Raw genomic sequence first — 16,780 nt, forward strand, 5'->3', positions numbered from 1 at the left:
AGCACTGAAGTCCTCAGAAATTCGTCGATCAGGGCTGATCTGTAGGTCTTCAGATGAACTCCTACCAGTGCTCATGGCCGGTTCCTCTAACTGCATCCTGTCCCTGGTCCTTTCTGACAAATCTGGCTCAACTCTCTGAGGGCTAACCCTTACATCATCAAACTGAATTGTGTCATAAATCTCTATCGTTTCTCCAAAATAAGAAATATCTGAAATAAGCTGTAATTCCTCAGAGTTATCACTCTTTAACCTTTTTGTTTCAGCCTCTAAATCCATTGTTCCACACATGTCGACATCACTTTGGGGATGGAAAATTGGGACATTCTGGATTCTGGATCGCGATTTAGGTTCCTGTGTGGGATCGTGTTCAGTCATCTTTATCTCCTCAGAACCTACTGCTTCAGATATCAGTGTTGAAATACAAGAAGAACCACTGGCTTCGTGTTCAGCCAAACCAGCTTCACTCTCAAAAGGGTCAAGCCCAGTCTGGAATGCTTTCATCTCCACCTTCACAGATGTAGTCTCTTTCTCTGACAGCTCTGATGACTCTCTCTGTGGGCCATCCTCACACTGAACTTCATCAGTAAATGTTACTGTCTTTTCAAAATAAGCGCCATCTGGCATGAACTGTGACTCCTCAGAGTCATCTGGGGTTAAGTGTACTGGTCGATCCTCTAAGTCTGTTTTGTCATATTTCTTGACATCACTCTCTTGATGGACAATTTTGACACTCTGAGTTTGGGCTTGTGGCTTTGACTCCTGCACAGGACTTTCCTCAGTCCTTTGTGCAGTCCTGTGTATCTCTTCAGAATTTCCTGATTCAGGTATCAATGTTGAAATGGAAGAAGCCATAACTTTGTGTTCATAAAGCCCAGCTTGACCTTCGGTGGGATCATGCCCAGTCTGGAATGCCTGAATCCGCTCTTTAACAGACATACTCTCCTTCTCTGACAACTCTGATGCCTCTCTCTGTGGGCTAATGCTTCCATCCTCACACTGAGTTGTATCAGCAAATGCTACCGTCTTTCCAAAATAAGCATGATCTGAAATAAGCTGTAATTCCTCAGAGTTATCGCTCTTTAACCTTATTGTTTCAGCTTCTAAATCCAATGTTCCACACATGTTGACATCACTTTGGGGATGGAAAATTGTGACATTCTGGATTCTGGATTGCGATTTAGGTTCCTGTGTGGGATCGTGTTCAGTCATCTTTATCTCCTCAGGACCTACTGCTTCAGATATCAGTGTTGAAATACCAGAAGAACCACTGGCTTCGTGTTCAGCCAAACTAGCTTCACTCTCAAAAGTGTCAAGCCCAGTCTGGAATGCTTTCATCTCCACCTTCACAGATGTAGTCTCTTTCTCTGACAACTCTGATGACTCTCTCTGTGGGCCATCCTCACACTGAACTTCATCAGTAAATGTTACTGTCTTTTCAAAATAAGCGCCATCTGACATGAACTGTGACTCCTCAGAGTCATCTGGGGTTAAGCGTACTGGTCGATCCTCTAAGTCTGTTTTGTCATATTTCTTGACATCACTCTCTTGATGGACAATTGTGACACTCTGAGTTTGGGCTTGTGACTTTGACTCCTGCACAGGACTTTCCTCAGTCCTTTGTGCAGTCCTGTGTATCTCTTCAGAATTTCCTGATTCAGGTATCAATGTTGAAATGGAAGAAGCCATAACTTTGTGTTCATAAAGCCCAGCTTGACATTCGGTGGAATCATGCCCAGTCTGGAATGCTTTCACCCGCTCTTTAACAGACATACTCTCCTTCTCTGACAACTCTGATGCCTCTCTCTGTGGGCTAATGCTTCCATCCTCACACTGAGTTGTATCAGCAAATGCTACCGTCTTTCCAAAATAAGCACGATCTGTATTGAACTGGAATTCCTCAGAGTTATCTCTGCTCAAGCTTACTGGTCGATCCTTTAGGTCTGTTGTGTAACATTCCTTGCCATCACTCTGTTGGTGGAAACTTGTGAGATTCTGAGTTTGTGATTTTGGCTTCTGTGTAGCACCTTGCTCAGTCGTCTCCATCTCTTCAGAATGTCCTGATTCAGATATCAATGTTGAAATACAAGAAGAAGCAGAAGCTTTGTGTTCATAAAGCCCAGATTTAGTTTTTGAGGGATCATGCCCAGACTGGAATGCTTTCATCAGCTCTTTAACGGACAAAGTATCCTTCTCTGACAACTCTGTAGTCTCCCTCTGTGGGCTAACACTTCTGTCGTCACATTGAACTGTATCAGCAAATGTTACCGTCTTTCCAAAAGAAGTACTATCTGATATTAATAGGGATTTCTCTGAGTTATCTCTGATTAAGCTTACTGGCTTACCCTCTGTGTCTGTTTTGTCACATTTCTTGACATCACTCTGTTGATGGAAAATGGTGAGGCTCTGAGTTTGGATTTGGGATTTCGACTCTTGCGGAGCATTTTGGTCAGTGGTGTTTATCTCTTCAGAATCTCCTGATTCCGATATCAATGTTGAAATGCAAGGAGCAACAGCTTCGGTTTTTGAAGGATCATGCCGAGTCTGGAATGCTTTCATCTCTTCCTTCACAGATGTAGTCTCTTTCTCTGACAACTCTGATGACTCTCTCTGTGGGCCATCCTCACACTGAACTTTATCAGCAAATGTTACTGTCTTTTCAAAATAAGCGCCATCTGGCATGAACTGTGACTCCTCAGAGTCATCTGGGGTTAAGCGTACAGGTCGATCCTCTAAGTCTGTTTTGTCATATTTCTTGACATCACTCTCTTGATGGACAATTTTGACACTCTGAGTTTGGGCTTGTGGCTTTGACTCCTGCACAGGACTTTCCTCAGTCCTTTGTGCAGTCCTGTGTATCTCTTCAGAATTTCCTGATTCAGGTATCAATGTTGAAATGGAAGAAGCCATAACTTTGTGTTCATAAAGCCCAGCTTGACATTCGGTGGAATCATGCCCAGTCTGGAATGCTTTCACCCGCTCTTTAACAGACATACTCTCCTTCTCTGACAACTCTGATGCCTCTCTCTGTGGGCTAATGCTTCCATTGTCACACTGAGTTGTATCAGCAAATGCTACCGTCTTTCCAAAATAAGCATGATCTGAAATAAGCTGTAATTCCTCAGAGTTATCTCTCTTTAACCTTATTGTTTCAGCTTCTAAATCCAATGTTCCACACATGTCGACATCACTTTGGGGATGGAAAATTGTGACATTCTGGATTCTGGATTGCGATTTAGGTTCCTGTGTGGGATCGTGTTCAGTCATCTTTATCTCCTCAGGACCTACTGCTTCAGATATCAGTGTTGAAATACAAGAAGAACCACTGGTTTCGTGTTCAGCCAAACCAGCTTCACTCTCAAAAGGGTCAAGCCCAGTCTGGAATGCTTTCATCTCCACCTTCACAGATGTAGTCTCTTTCTCTGACAACTCTGATGACTCTCTCTGTGGGCCATCCTCACACTGAACTTCATCAGTAAATGTTACTGTCTTTTCAAAATAAGCGCCATCTGGCATGAACTGTGACTCCTCAGATTCATCTGGGGTTAAGCGTACTGGTCGATCCTCTAAGTCTGTTTTGTCATATTTCTTGACATCACTCTCTTGATGGACAATTTTGACACTCTGAGTTTGGGCTTGTGGCTTGGACTCCTGCACAGGACTTTCCTCAGTCCTTTGTACAGTCCTGTGTATCTCTTCAGAATTTCCTGATTCAGGTATCAATGTTGAAATGGAAGAAGCCATAACTTTGTGTTCATAAAGCCCAGCTTGACCTTCGGTGGAATCATGCCCAGTCTGGAATGCCTGAATCCGCTCTTTAACAGACATACTCTCCTTCTCTGACAACTCTGATGCCTCTCTTTGTGGGCTAATGCTTCCATCCTCACACTGAGATTCATCAGCAAATGCTTCTGTCTTTCCAAAATAAGCGCCATCTGACATGAACTGTGACTCCTCAGAGTCATCTGGGCTTAAGTGTACTGGTCGATCCTCTAAGTCTGTTTTGTCATATTTCTTGACATCACTCTCTTGATGGACAATTTTGACACTCCGAGTTTGGGCTTGTGGCTTTGACTCCTGCACAGGACTTTCCTCAGTCCTTTGTGCAGTCCTATGTATCTCTTCAGAATTTCCTGATTCAGGTATCAATGTTGAAATGCAAGGAGCAACAGCTTCGGTTTTTGAAGGATCATGCCCAGTCTGGAATGCTTTCATTAGCTCCTTCACAGACATTGTCTCCTTTTCTGGCACCTCTGTCTGTGGGCGAAGGCCTCCATCGTCAAATTGAATTGTATCAGCAAATTTTACTGTCTTCCCAAAAGAAGCAGTATGTGAAATGAACTGTGATTCCTCCGAGTTATCGCTAATTAAGCTAAGAGGTTGATCATCTACATCTGTTTTGTCCAATTTTTTGATATCACTCTCTTGATTGAAACTTGTGAGTCTCTGAGTTTGGGAGTTTGGCTCCTGCATAGGACCTAGTTCCGTCCTCTGTATCTGATCAGAATCTCCTGATTCAGAGGTCAATGTGGAAATACAAGAAGAAGCCACAGCTTTGTGCTCAAAAAGGCCAGCTTTACTTTTTGAAGGGTCTTGTCCAGTCTGAAATGCGTTCAACAGCTCCTTAACAGACATAGTCTCCTCTAATCTCTCTGTCTGAGATCTGGGAGATTTAGGGGACATAGGAATGCTGGGAAGTTCTGGCATGTCTGACTCATTCATCTTTTTGGCAATAGAATATTTTGGCTGAGGAATTAGTTCATGAGTATTTTTTTTCACCTCCTCCTCTTCAGCTTTGTTCTCTAAAGCTTTAAGTCTTTCCTTTATTGATCCTATAGGTGTCTCAATCACTGAAGGAGAAGCTGGAGGATCCATAACTGTGGTGGGTAAAAGAGTACTCTCCTTAAGAACAACATCGCCATCCAAAGACTCTTCAGAGCTCATCCTTTCGAGCTCACCCTCAGAGCTACTACATGCAGAACGCTCTCTGTCTCTAAGCTTTTTTCTAATAGGTTTTTTGATATCTGGGGGACGCCGTTTGCCGTCAGGCTTTACAATAACCTGTTCAAATTTATCTTGGACAAGATCTTCTAGAGAAGCAAATGTCACTACAGGTCTCTGCTCAAGGTATTCGTCCATGTCGATACTGAGGTGTGAGACCATGCCTCTCATGTCTCTGACCTCTCTGGCAGATCCACTTGAAGTCTTCTCCTCATTGCAAATCTCCTGTAGGACTGGTTCTTCGACACGGGAATACTCTAGTTCAACAGTCTTGGTCTCATAGAGTGAATTCCCTTTCTCTTTTGTAGCATCTAGTCGTTGTATTTCTTCTTGTACCTGTCTACTTTCATTTATGTCACTTCTTTGAATCCCTTCAACCTTTTCCATCCTGCCTCTGAACATAATGGCCGAAGGCTCTTTTTCGTCCAACCCTCTACCTCCAGCTCTCTCTTCATACATTAAGTGCTCCGTTTGGTCTGCAGTTAAAATAGCAGATGATCGGACATCCGACATGTCGGAGAGAAGGTCCGGGCTTGCAAGGGTTGCAGGGTCAAGAGGTTGGTTAGTTCTCAGCGAGAATGTTTCAGTTGATTCAGACTCATCATCTTCAATTGAAAGTGTTTCATAACCAAAAAGGGTAAAGAACATAAGGGACAAATGAAGTGGGGAAGAGAGACATCAGAAAACTGTGATCAAGACAATGCCATCAAAAATCCATCTTCAGTTCACAGAGTAAGGAGAAGAATGACAGGGCAGAGGATAAGGAAGTCTTGAAAAAAAGACCAAAAAGAAGATGACAGAGTGATCCAGAAGAGTTTGGAGGGGAGAAGAGCAGCAGCAGCATAAGCAAAGCCAGGAGGAGTAACAAAACAGGTAGAATATGGGCAAGAATAATATCAATATAAATAGTTTGATATAATATATAAAAAGAACCAAAGAGAACCGATATCTACATATGGAACAAAGGGACAGGAAGGAAGGATAACAGACAAACAAAACACCTCAAGATTGTTGCTGACACGAAGAGTCATGTCTGCGCACAAATTAAAAGTTTTAAAACATAGAAAACAAAATAAATTTTGAATACAAAAAAAGAATAGAGTTTTGAATATAGGAGGTGTGAAGTAAGTTATTAAAAACAAGCAATAAAGTATTTGTTTCTGGTTACTAGATCGTCAGTTTTAAAGTTTTACAATAATTCGTATTTGTTACGAAAATACATTCCTTCCAAATAAATAATATTATATTATATAGTAATGTCCCCGGAGTTCTTGTGCTTTCTCGCCTTGCAGGTTCCCAGGAATCGGGGTTATATTTGGACTGTTATCGTGCCACCTACTGAGGCCCTGCCGACACCCACTACTACTACCACTATCATTATTAGTCACATTACTATTATTATTGCCTGTACTATTACGCTTATTGACTTGCTTCTACCCTGGAGTCTTTGTGCTTTCTCGCTTTGCAGGCTTCTATAAATCGTGGCTGTACCTGGACCGTGGTCGTGCATCCTGCTAGGGCCCTGCTGACACCGACTGCTACCACCATTATTATTACTAGTCACATTACTATTACTATTACCTGTACCATTAAGCATTTTAGCTTTACTTCCACCCTGAAACCCTTTTGCTTTCTCGTTCTGCAGGTTTCCATGAATCGTTGTGGTACCTGGACCGTAGTCGTGCCTCCTGCTGTGAGCCGACTGACACCCACTGCTACTTCGATTATTATTATTAGTCACATTACTATCCCTATTTTCATAACTATAATTCTACTGTAATAATTGCTGCTGTTATTATAAGTAGTCTTATTATATGAATCATTTATGTCCTATACATTGAATGTGTTGTATCTCTGTTATGCTGTTCATTCTGTACACATGACATCTATTGCATTCTGTCCATCCTGGGAGAAGGATCCCTCCTCTGTCGTTCTCCCATAGGTTTCTTCCTTTTTTCTCCCTGTTAAAGGGGTTTTTAGGGGAGTATTTCCTGTGAATGTGAAGGTTCAGGGACAGAGGGTGTCTCATGTGCACAGATTGTAAAGCCCTCTGAGGCAAATTTGTAATTTGTGATTCTGGGCTATACAAAATAAACTGAATTGAACTGAATTAATTAACTACTTTTTTGTGACATAATTAATATTATTATTATTGTGGCATTAGTTCACTTACAGAATAGAAGAAGTGACTTAATACAACAATCAAGTACAAATGTGAATAGGGATTTGATTTGTGGTGCAACTCGATGAATGAATGAAAGCAACTCAGGAATGTTGGTAAATGAAAGTAGTGGCCAAATTTATAAAAAACGAATGATTACTAAAAATAAATCAAAAATAAATCAACATACTTAACAAAGAACAAACTCAATTATGTTTGCCAATTATTTCTGTACAGAACAACAGTTTCTCAGCATGCCACTGTTAACAATGTTAAATGAATGGGAATAGAGAAAATGACTGGTCAAAATGAATACTTTTCATACTTTTTCATTTATCTTCAAGATAAGACGAAATTTAACATAAATACCTTGGAAATCAAGGACATTTTTAGTGGATTTGAATCAAAAGTATTATTTTGACCTTCATTTATGAATAAAATAAAAAGTTAGATAGAAAATGTGATGTATGGGAGAAAGTCAGTGGGATTTGGAATGAGGGAAATGCAGAGTATATCAGCCATAGCATAGCTGCCAACTATAGACAGTGTTAGTTGAGCAAAATAAGATAGCAGGATTAATCCAAATGGAAAGTAACGTATATCAATCAGTGCATTTCTTAGCACATACAAGAGTTCATATTTCTAAACTAATACTTTTTATACTTCATGATCTTATGTCAAGTGAAATGACTCCAATTTAAATTGTGTTGTACTTGACAAAAGTTTTATATAATAATTGTATAGTGGCACCCTCAGTACACACACACCAAACTTTGAAAAATGGATTGCAAAATGTCCACTTCTGAAAGATTTGTGAAAATAAATCACAAAGTTCTAAAAATGTTTAACACGTTTACATGAGACACAAAACAAGAGTTCAGCTTACATTTCTTGTCACTCCTCTCGCTCTGCAAAAAATTGTTAAAAAAGCATAGTAAGTTACAACCTAATTATGACATCATTTTTTCTTTGTTGGGGTACTGTATCAAGTAAACTTTATTTACCTCATCCTCTGCATCTTGGTCTGAATCAGACTCCTGAAGAGAAGAATAAAACATAGAAAGCAAACAATGCAGTTACGCAATGCAACTAAAAATAATTTAACATTGTTATGTAAATACAAACTGAGATGTATTCAAACTAACCTTTGAGTATGTTGGGAGAGTGATGTTGAGGTTGCAGATAGCATTATGGTTTAGAGTACGATATGTGCGGGGTTCCTTGGTGAAGGACAAGCGACCACATGGCTCCTGTGCTGTGTCTCTAATCTGTCCATTAATTAAACAACAATTTAGTCCGTTAATTACTTTCATTTTCAAATACATATATCGTCATTTCTGTGTCTTTAAGTAAATAGGTAGACATTTCAGACATGTTTATCCAATGTGTAGTCATACTTTAATAAAGAGGGCCAGTCTGTTCTCTTTGAAGGCAAAGAAGCTGAAGACATGGTGCTGGCCGCTCTTGGTTAGAGGCACCAGGTTTCCAAAGCAGTCAGCGAATATGGGTTTTCCCTCCAGCACCTGTGTGGAGGTATGAGAGACGTTTTCTTGATTTAAACAAACCGTCAAGGTTCTCAAATCTCCAACAGTGTTGTCAGAATTTTTAAAGGACATGAAAGGTATTAATAAAAAACAGTTGGTAGGCTGTGTCTGCACACATTTTTTTTGTGTCCCTGACATCCGCTTTTCACTATCAACATGCTACTATCCTTGTTTATACCCTAGATTAATTCTTTCTCACACTTTCCCCTCTTCTGATTAATTCCCCATCATCACACTTCACCTCAACATCTCGGCTACGAGCAACTTCAGTGAAGTTTTCTTGCTGCTCCAAGGTCTTGTCCATCTTGTCGTCCGTCATGCAGAAACAGCGCAGACGGGCCTCAATGGGGTCCAGTGTCTTAGCAAAGATGACAAACTTGGCCATGTATGGAACACAGATGATCTCCCTGTACAGCTGAGAGCCAAAACTAACAGACTCTTGGATCTGTCTGCAGTCTATCAGCCAGAACCTAGGAATATGAAGGATATATTTAGTCAAATCACCTACATAAAGAAAGCGTTAAGCATCTATCTGATGGACACTTTAAAAACATAGGGAGAATTTACCTCGCCGACACGTTTGTGGTGAAGGACACACATTGGTTCACAAAGGTGAGAGGGGTGGAGCCGGTTATGTCCTCCCATTGGGCGGGAGTGGTTCCACCTGAAACACAGACCCATGATTTGTTCCCGAACCTGTCACTCTTGTTCAGTTTTTGTATTTTAAAAAACAAAAATGATGATAGGATTTCTTGATCTGAGCATGCATTGATGGAAAAGGCCCAAATCACGTAGTCGTTTTATATTGCAATAGAAAAACATTTGAATATCTATTTTGACTGTCCTACAATACCATGGTAAGCTAGTGGTAGCTAATAATGCTTTTATTCATTTATTTTATTTTATTGTTTGCCGAAATTTTGCCATATATTTACCTGTAATGCTGCAAAGCAAACGTAAGGTGGGGGTCTCCCCACTGTACACTCCGCTTTGCCCGTCAGTATTGGAGCTCTTGGGAATAGGGATCGTCATGGTGATTGGTTTGTGGAACTTCCTCCTTCTTGGCTCCAATGTGACAATTGAGCTGAATGTGGCTTTGTTACCAAGAATCTTTCTCACAACCTCGACATCGATGGGCTGAGCCTGGGACAACGTGCAATGTGCATCAATATATCTGTTGCCATAACATTTGACTTGTGTCTGGCCAAGAAATCAACACTGTGCGTACCTGTAACCCAACTCTGATCTTCTTGGTGAGGGCTCCCTCAGGGAAGACAGCCTGGACCTGGGGCACGAGAGTGCTACTGAGGACCCCGCCCTCTGGTCCAATCAAATGACTGTCCTGCTTTATCCGCGACACCACTGCAAAATACTGCGGGAAGTCTCGCGTGATGATGCGGCAGATTCTTTTCTTTTCAAGCTCCTCAGGAGAATCAAGTTCTGTGAAGAGTAAAAATGTGTGAAGTTTGCAGAATGACGTTTCAGGGTAAAGATTGTTCCAGTTTTTCCTTCATTCATTACTTCCTCATGGCTTAATGTTATCATATTGTGGCTTCTATGCTGCTGTGTTTTCGTGTTTTGTTTACATAAAAGATTCCCTCACGCAAGGTATTAACCCCTTTAAACAGCGATTGGTTAGCATCCCAATCTAGACAAGATCCCGTACTTTCATCCATGCCGTTAAGTATCTGGTTCAGTTCCTCTTCGGTGAAGTCACAGTGGTGTTCCCTCCAGCTCTCCCCTGTCTCACTCCTCAAGATCACCAGCTCTCTCTCTGTTCCCCGCAGGGCTGCAAAATGTGGGATCTCCACAATCACAGGCCTACAAATGGTGACAAGGCAAAGTCAGACACAAAATGGACAAAAATAACACAATTTGTGTTTTAAAACTGCGGGGGCTATTCATGCCTAGTATAAAAAACATATTCATGAAAAAGTAATTATAAAAATATTCAAACACAACGAGAAAAAATAATTCACATTAGGAGCAGAATTAAACTACTGAAGGGGATTAAAACTTTGGAGAGAAAGCATGGGGATAACGCAAAAACACAAGGCACAGGTTGGGTGAATTCAGACAAAGGTTTGCAATTTTATAGTACCAAAAAACAAGGGAAGTAGCAAAATAATAAAAAAAAAAAAGTCACTCATAAATACTATATCATGGAAAACTTAAAATAAAAAAATCTTGGGGGTACACGGTGGAAGAATATGGGTGATGTATGTAACCACTTCCGGGATGGTAGGGTGCCCCCAACCATGGTCCTACCCGAGGAACTTGGTTCCTGGAGGACCCAGCTGCAGGATGCGACTGACCAGGCTCTCACCCTCATTTAGAGGGGGCGGAGCTGTGGGAAGGTGGAGCTTACTGATCCATGCGCAGCACAGAGGGGGAATGAAGAAGAAATTATGAACACACCACACAACAGTGTATACACACTCACCACAAGTAAACACACATACACACACTTGTAGTACAGACACTCAAACACACACTTACCCCAGGAACTGGGCTCCAGTGGGTCCCACTTCAATGATGCGACCAGCCAGCCCCTCACCCTCCACCATAGGGGGCATGGAGGCCAGACGGTGTCTCTTCACCAGCCTGCATGTTACCCGTGTTGGTGCAGAACACTTTCTCGGCGGCACAATGATTCGCAGGCCGTTGTGACGGCAACCACGCATGGCTCCGCCCCTGGCATCTACCATGAAGCTGACCAGGAAGCTGTAGAAAAGGGTCCCGTAAGAAATCCAATGAATATTTTTTCTTTTTACAATTGGTGGTTATTAAATGCAATACTTCTGGCACAGATGGTAAATATGTTAACCATGAGCCTCCATGCAGTAAAAGCAACTGACATTACAGTCAGAAGGAACCATTTTCATGACACCATTCAGTTCTGAAATAACGACAAGCATATATTAGCAGATGACATTTCATTCCAGCCGGTGGTCTTGCCAGTTTCATTTGCATTTGATTTGCAAGCCAGGCAAGAACAATGGAGGGCATTGCACAAGATTCTTTCTGGGTAATCTTGTGTTTCAAGGAGCACAAATGTATCAAATCGTAGGCATCCTCAGGCAAGAAAGTGCATACATTGATACTCTATGTTTCTATATATGAAATGTTAACATACGTTAACTTAAGGTTGTCTACAGTAATATTGCAGGATCAGTGGTTTACTCCTGCTTGAGTAACATTTGCTGTTTTAGGAAAAGAATAAGCCATTTTAGTAACGGTTTTATATATTTATAAAACGTTTTGCGAGTCATCAGTAAGGCTCGGAAAACGGGCTCAGAGTTTTGTGCCACAGACAGGGCAGGGAACTCAGAAGTCATTACTGATTTAGACCCTTTCATGAGATTTGTTAAAATGAAGAAAAACAAAACAATACCAACCATATTCTTTAAGGATTATCAAATTCAGATCGAGTTGTCATAAACGCCCCACTGTGTAACGTAATTCTCAACATACATTGCTTTTATATTATTATATTAGGCAAAAAAATATAAATAGTATATTAGGTCTCTGTATCAGCAGGTGCTCAACATGCATCAAGGATACAGAGAACTTGGTTAGAACATCTCTAGTAAACAAAACCTTAACTCTGGAAGTGTAAAGTCGTGCATTACGTGCAGTCAGATAGGATGGGATTTAGAAGAACAGTGAATGAGGAAAAAAAAGTACGGGCACGCAGAGAGAAGAAAGAGAGAGTAACCAAAATAAAGAATAAAGAGTATCACCTGCTGTTGTCATGGTCTAGGCACGGAGAGGAACGGCTAGAAGCAGAACATAGCAAACACACACACACGCACACAAACAAACACACACACAATCACAGACACAGCCAACACAAGAAAGTGCAAAAAGAGGCCAACAGAACAAACAAAAAGAGAAAAAGAGAATAAAGAATAAGTAAAAGTGAGAGAAACCAGACCAGAGACAAAAAAAAGACACAGCACCAATGAAAAAATAATAATAAGAGTGTAGAAAACACACAGATGCGAAGGAGCGAAAATAATGATCCGGAGGTGACTCATATACTCCTAGTAGTGAACAAAAGCATGTGACAGACGGAGTCTCCATTTCAAGAAATTAATGAACATCTTTAGTGTCACTTATACGCTATGTAACAGTGTGAATGTTGTGTGTGTGTGTGTGTGCGTGTGTGCGTGTGTGTGTGTGTGTGTGTGTGTGTGTGTGTGTGTGTGTGTATACCCAGAGTGTAGCAGACTGGAGGACAGCACCACATTATCAAGATGCTCAGCACCCCAGCTCAGACGGAACGAGTCCTTATCATGTTCTCTAGAAAGCGCTGACACCTACGGAGCGACAAGCAGGCCAGATGGGTTACAAAAGCCAAAAACATTCAGAAATTTTCTAAACCGACAAAATCAAAACTGTAGACTTTTTTGTATGTTTTGTCTTCACCTGGTGGCTTGTAATCATGTCTTCGATGAGAACTCCGTCTCTCTGACAGAAACTTTGGTGAATGGGAGTGTGCTGCGGCCTGTTGGAAAAGCAGGATTTGTATTTGTATGCATTTGTCTTTTTGTATGTTTGCATGTGCATCACGCCATGTTGGCACCTGTTTTTTTGTTAAGTGTGAGTATGTATGTGTTGTTCGAGACCTGTCCAGGTTGTGGCTCATGTAGCTGAAGCTGTCCAGGTAGTGTCCCGGCAGAGAGTCATCTCCCAGCTCTCTGAGATCCTCCGCTCTCAGATACTCCCCTCCATCACCCGTCATAGTGTCCTCACCTGGGCAACAAAGAAGAAGAAGCATTGAAATGAAGATTCATTTCATTCATGAGGAACTGAAATTTCCCACCTGACCGGGACGTTCTGTCTCTTTTATGAAATCTTGCTGTTTGTCTTTTCCATCTCAGCTCATTGAATCATGTGCAACATACTAGCTGAAACATGAGATTATTTTCTCCTTGCTTATTTGGGCATGTTGTACTTCTCAGAACACACCATACTTATAGTACATTCATTAGAGCCCTGTAGTAGGACTTACAAATGCATCTGCCATTTGTTAGTGACAATCATTTGTGAAACATGACTTTGCCAGCATCTGTGATTATAGACTGTATATAAGAAGTGGAAGTAGTCACCGTGACGTCACCCATTGGTTTGTGGACTGGCATTTTGAAGTCTAAAGTTAAGCATTTGACCGTCGCCACCATCATTTTTTGCAACCAGAAGTGACACGGGGGAGCTTAGTACAACCAAACACTAAGTAAGACATTTTTAGGCGAAGAAAATGGTTACAATTTTACTTTAATGAACTAAAAACACTGTGAAAGTGTTAAGGTTGTTAGACTAAAAACAAAGACACTTCCCAGACCGGACAACGTCGTTGTAGCAGCCTGTCAATCACAAGGTAGCCCCGCCCAGAATCATACCCTGATCGCCATTAGAAAGAATGCAGGTTCACGGCACTTACACATTGGTTTTACTTTTTATTTGTATCTGAACTTGCAAATTGCTTTGTGAAAAGTTGTGAAAACTTTGAGAGTGTTGTGGACAACGTGTTTTGCAAAGGTCAGTATTACTAAACCAGTGCATTCATTAATTATCAATAATCATGTTCTAATCCACATCCCCACACATGTCATGCAGTGACTTTCCGCCATAGCATTCAAACACAATCAACAAAGTTAGATCAAGGAAGGTCAGTTTATACAAAATCAGTTGTATAAACTGTAAATAATATGAAGTTCATAGACTCTCTAGAAGGGATCATGGATTTTGAATGAAAGGCTGGAGAAAAAATTCAGGCTGGAAAAGCTATTGCATTACTGCACACTATACCAATATGATCAAACTGATTAGTTGCAAGAACACAAATAAAGTCCACACCAGGCTGACGGAGCAGGGAACACATTTTGCTGTACCTTCCAGCTCCACAGACATCTCAGTTAACGGCTCGTCATCCAGCCCCAAAGCTATGAAACATACATCCTTAAGAACCACAGCTACAAAACTACATCACCCACAAAACACAGCTTTTCATGACTACTGAATAAAGGGAAACAGAGCAAGCATGTTTTATCCAAGGTCAGTTTTGAGTTTCAGTATCTGATGAGGGGTGTAGCGTAAAAACGTTGACAGTCGCTTTGTCTGTAAACAGGAAGTTCTATTTTTTTTTTTTATTTCAGTATCAAGTAACTCACCTTCTTCATCAGACACATCAAGGATCTCAGTCATGGTCTCAGGAACATTGAGCTTGTGTTTCTCTGTGACCGTCTGATGTGACAGTTACAGTCATGGAAAAAGAGACAACCGAAATAAGAGAAAAGTTCATTAGTTTTACTGGGAAATTTTGGACAAAATTAACTGGTTCCACATCTGGAGTCTAAAGGTACGACAAGCTTACCGTTGTGGTAGTGATGACCTCCTCAGTGACGACTTTCAGTGTGTCCACTACAGAGATGTAACCCAGACGTCTGGCAATAGACAGGGCAGTGTTTCCATTCTAACAAAAAGACAGTCAGACACTCATTTACTTTATTTTTTATAAATCTTTTTAACAAAAGAGAGTAAATACTTTTTTTTCTTCTTACCACTGTAGTAGCATTGGGCTTGGCGCCATGTTGTAGCAACATATTGATGATGTGTGTATTCCCTTGTTGTGCTGCCTGGTGAAGGGGTGTGTATCCATTCTATAGAACAAAAGATCACATCACTGAAATAACACAGGTTTTAAAGTGATTAGCGTTCCGACTCGTCAAGTTTGACATTTGAATTCTACCTTGGTTTTGGCGTTGACACTGGCCCCTTGCTGTAACAGGAAGTTCACTATCTTGCCGTTTCCATAGTGACAGGCCACTATCAGAGGGGTGTATCCAAGCTGAAGAAGTAGAAGAGAAGATGTGGACACAAAAAAGTAATTAAAAAAAAATTGTTCTTTACAAATGCTCTGTTTTACTTGTTTGTGGAGTAGCTGGGTACATAAAGCAACAAACTGACAAAAAAAACATAGAACTCTTAATGTTGTAGATGTATGATGAAGACATTGTCATGCTTCCCTAAGGCCAGCAGGTGGCAGATATGCTGAATTTGTATATAGTATGTGTTGAGATTTGTTACATTTAATGTCAAAGCAGCCAGTAAACAATAAATGCATTCAAAATAAGCTACATAACACACCTGGGGGATTCCCGATAAATAGCAAGTGTGTATAACACCATGATACACCATGACACGTTTTAAAAAAGAAATATATTCCATGTCTCCAATTCTGTATAATCACATTATTAACGACTAGTTTTTATATATATATGTGTGTGTGTGTGTGTGTGTGTGTGTGTGTGTGTGTGTGTGTGTGTGTGTGTGTGTGTGTGTGTGTGTGTGTGTCTGTGTCTGTGTGTGTTTGTACCTTAGTTTGCTGATCCAAGTTGGCATCATGTTTGGCCAGCACTTCAGCTGCACTGACTCTGTCCTCTTGGGCTGCGAGATGCAGAGGCGTCAGTCCAGTCTGTCACATACAAAGCACAGAGTTGCCTTAGTGTCTTGATGTCTTCGTGTCTAACTACTTCGGTGAATCACTTGACTTGCTAATCATGGAAAACCTGTAACGCAATCCCTGTCACCTATTCAGAATGGCTGCAAGATTTAATAACATGCGTTTCTATGCTTATGTCGTGCGAAAGTGCGAGAACTAATGGTGTTGTGTCCAAAACGAGTGTCTGACAGAAGTATTAACACGTGTGTCTGTGTTTGTGTGTGACCTTGGTGGCTGTGTTGACGTGGGCTCCCTTGCCCATTAGCAGGCTGACCATCTCAGCGTGTCCTTCCTGGGCTGCCAGGTGCAGAGGGCTGACTCCCTGCTTGGTCAGAACGTTGGTCTCCGCTCCGTACTGCAGCAGCGACAACGCGATGTTCGTCTGGTTCTTTTTGGCGGCAATGTGGAGAGGAGTGTAGCCGTTCTGGAGAGTCAGGAGGGGGAACAGTAAGGTGCTGTAACAACATCACTCCAAAATTCACCCTATAAACCATGGCTTAAAAACAGCAGGTGCAGCTAAAATTTTAAACATCAAGAATATATCAGGTTTTGGTAACAGCTCTTAAAAAT

At 41.2% G+C, this 16,780-nt stretch overlaps 1 protein-coding gene across 1 annotated transcript in view; it reads right to left on the reverse strand.

Annotated features, from left to right (window-relative positions):
• The window catches only part of LOC129095745 (ankyrin-2-like), an 82,119-nt gene that overhangs the window by 46,263 nt on the left and 19,076 nt on the right, over window positions 1-16,780 (reverse strand). The window contains exons 18-36 of the mRNA XM_054604302.1: window positions 16,437-16,634; window positions 16,085-16,183; window positions 15,458-15,556; window positions 15,270-15,368; window positions 15,083-15,181; window positions 14,880-14,952; window positions 13,300-13,461; window positions 13,135-13,226; window positions 12,922-13,025; window positions 11,203-11,427; window positions 10,972-11,070; window positions 10,370-10,524; window positions 9,932-10,143; window positions 9,639-9,846; window positions 9,271-9,367; window positions 8,945-9,173; window positions 8,557-8,682; window positions 8,305-8,427; window positions 8,155-8,196 (exon numbers count right to left, since the gene is read on the reverse strand). Coding sequence (XP_054460277.1) covers window positions 8,155-8,196; window positions 8,305-8,427; window positions 8,557-8,682; window positions 8,945-9,173; window positions 9,271-9,367; window positions 9,639-9,846; window positions 9,932-10,143; window positions 10,370-10,524; window positions 10,972-11,070; window positions 11,203-11,427; window positions 12,922-13,025; window positions 13,135-13,226; window positions 13,300-13,461; window positions 14,880-14,952; window positions 15,083-15,181; window positions 15,270-15,368; window positions 15,458-15,556; window positions 16,085-16,183; window positions 16,437-16,634 — 2,541 coding nt within the window. The remainder of the gene's footprint in view (window positions 1-8,154; window positions 8,197-8,304; window positions 8,428-8,556; window positions 8,683-8,944; window positions 9,174-9,270; window positions 9,368-9,638; window positions 9,847-9,931; window positions 10,144-10,369; window positions 10,525-10,971; window positions 11,071-11,202; window positions 11,428-12,921; window positions 13,026-13,134; window positions 13,227-13,299; window positions 13,462-14,879; window positions 14,953-15,082; window positions 15,182-15,269; window positions 15,369-15,457; window positions 15,557-16,084; window positions 16,184-16,436; window positions 16,635-16,780) is intronic.

This window comes from Anoplopoma fimbria, chromosome 9 (genome assembly GCF_027596085.1).
Source record: "Anoplopoma fimbria isolate UVic2021 breed Golden Eagle Sablefish chromosome 9, Afim_UVic_2022, whole genome shotgun sequence".
NCBI lineage: Eukaryota > Metazoa > Chordata > Actinopteri > Perciformes > Anoplopomatidae > Anoplopoma > Anoplopoma fimbria.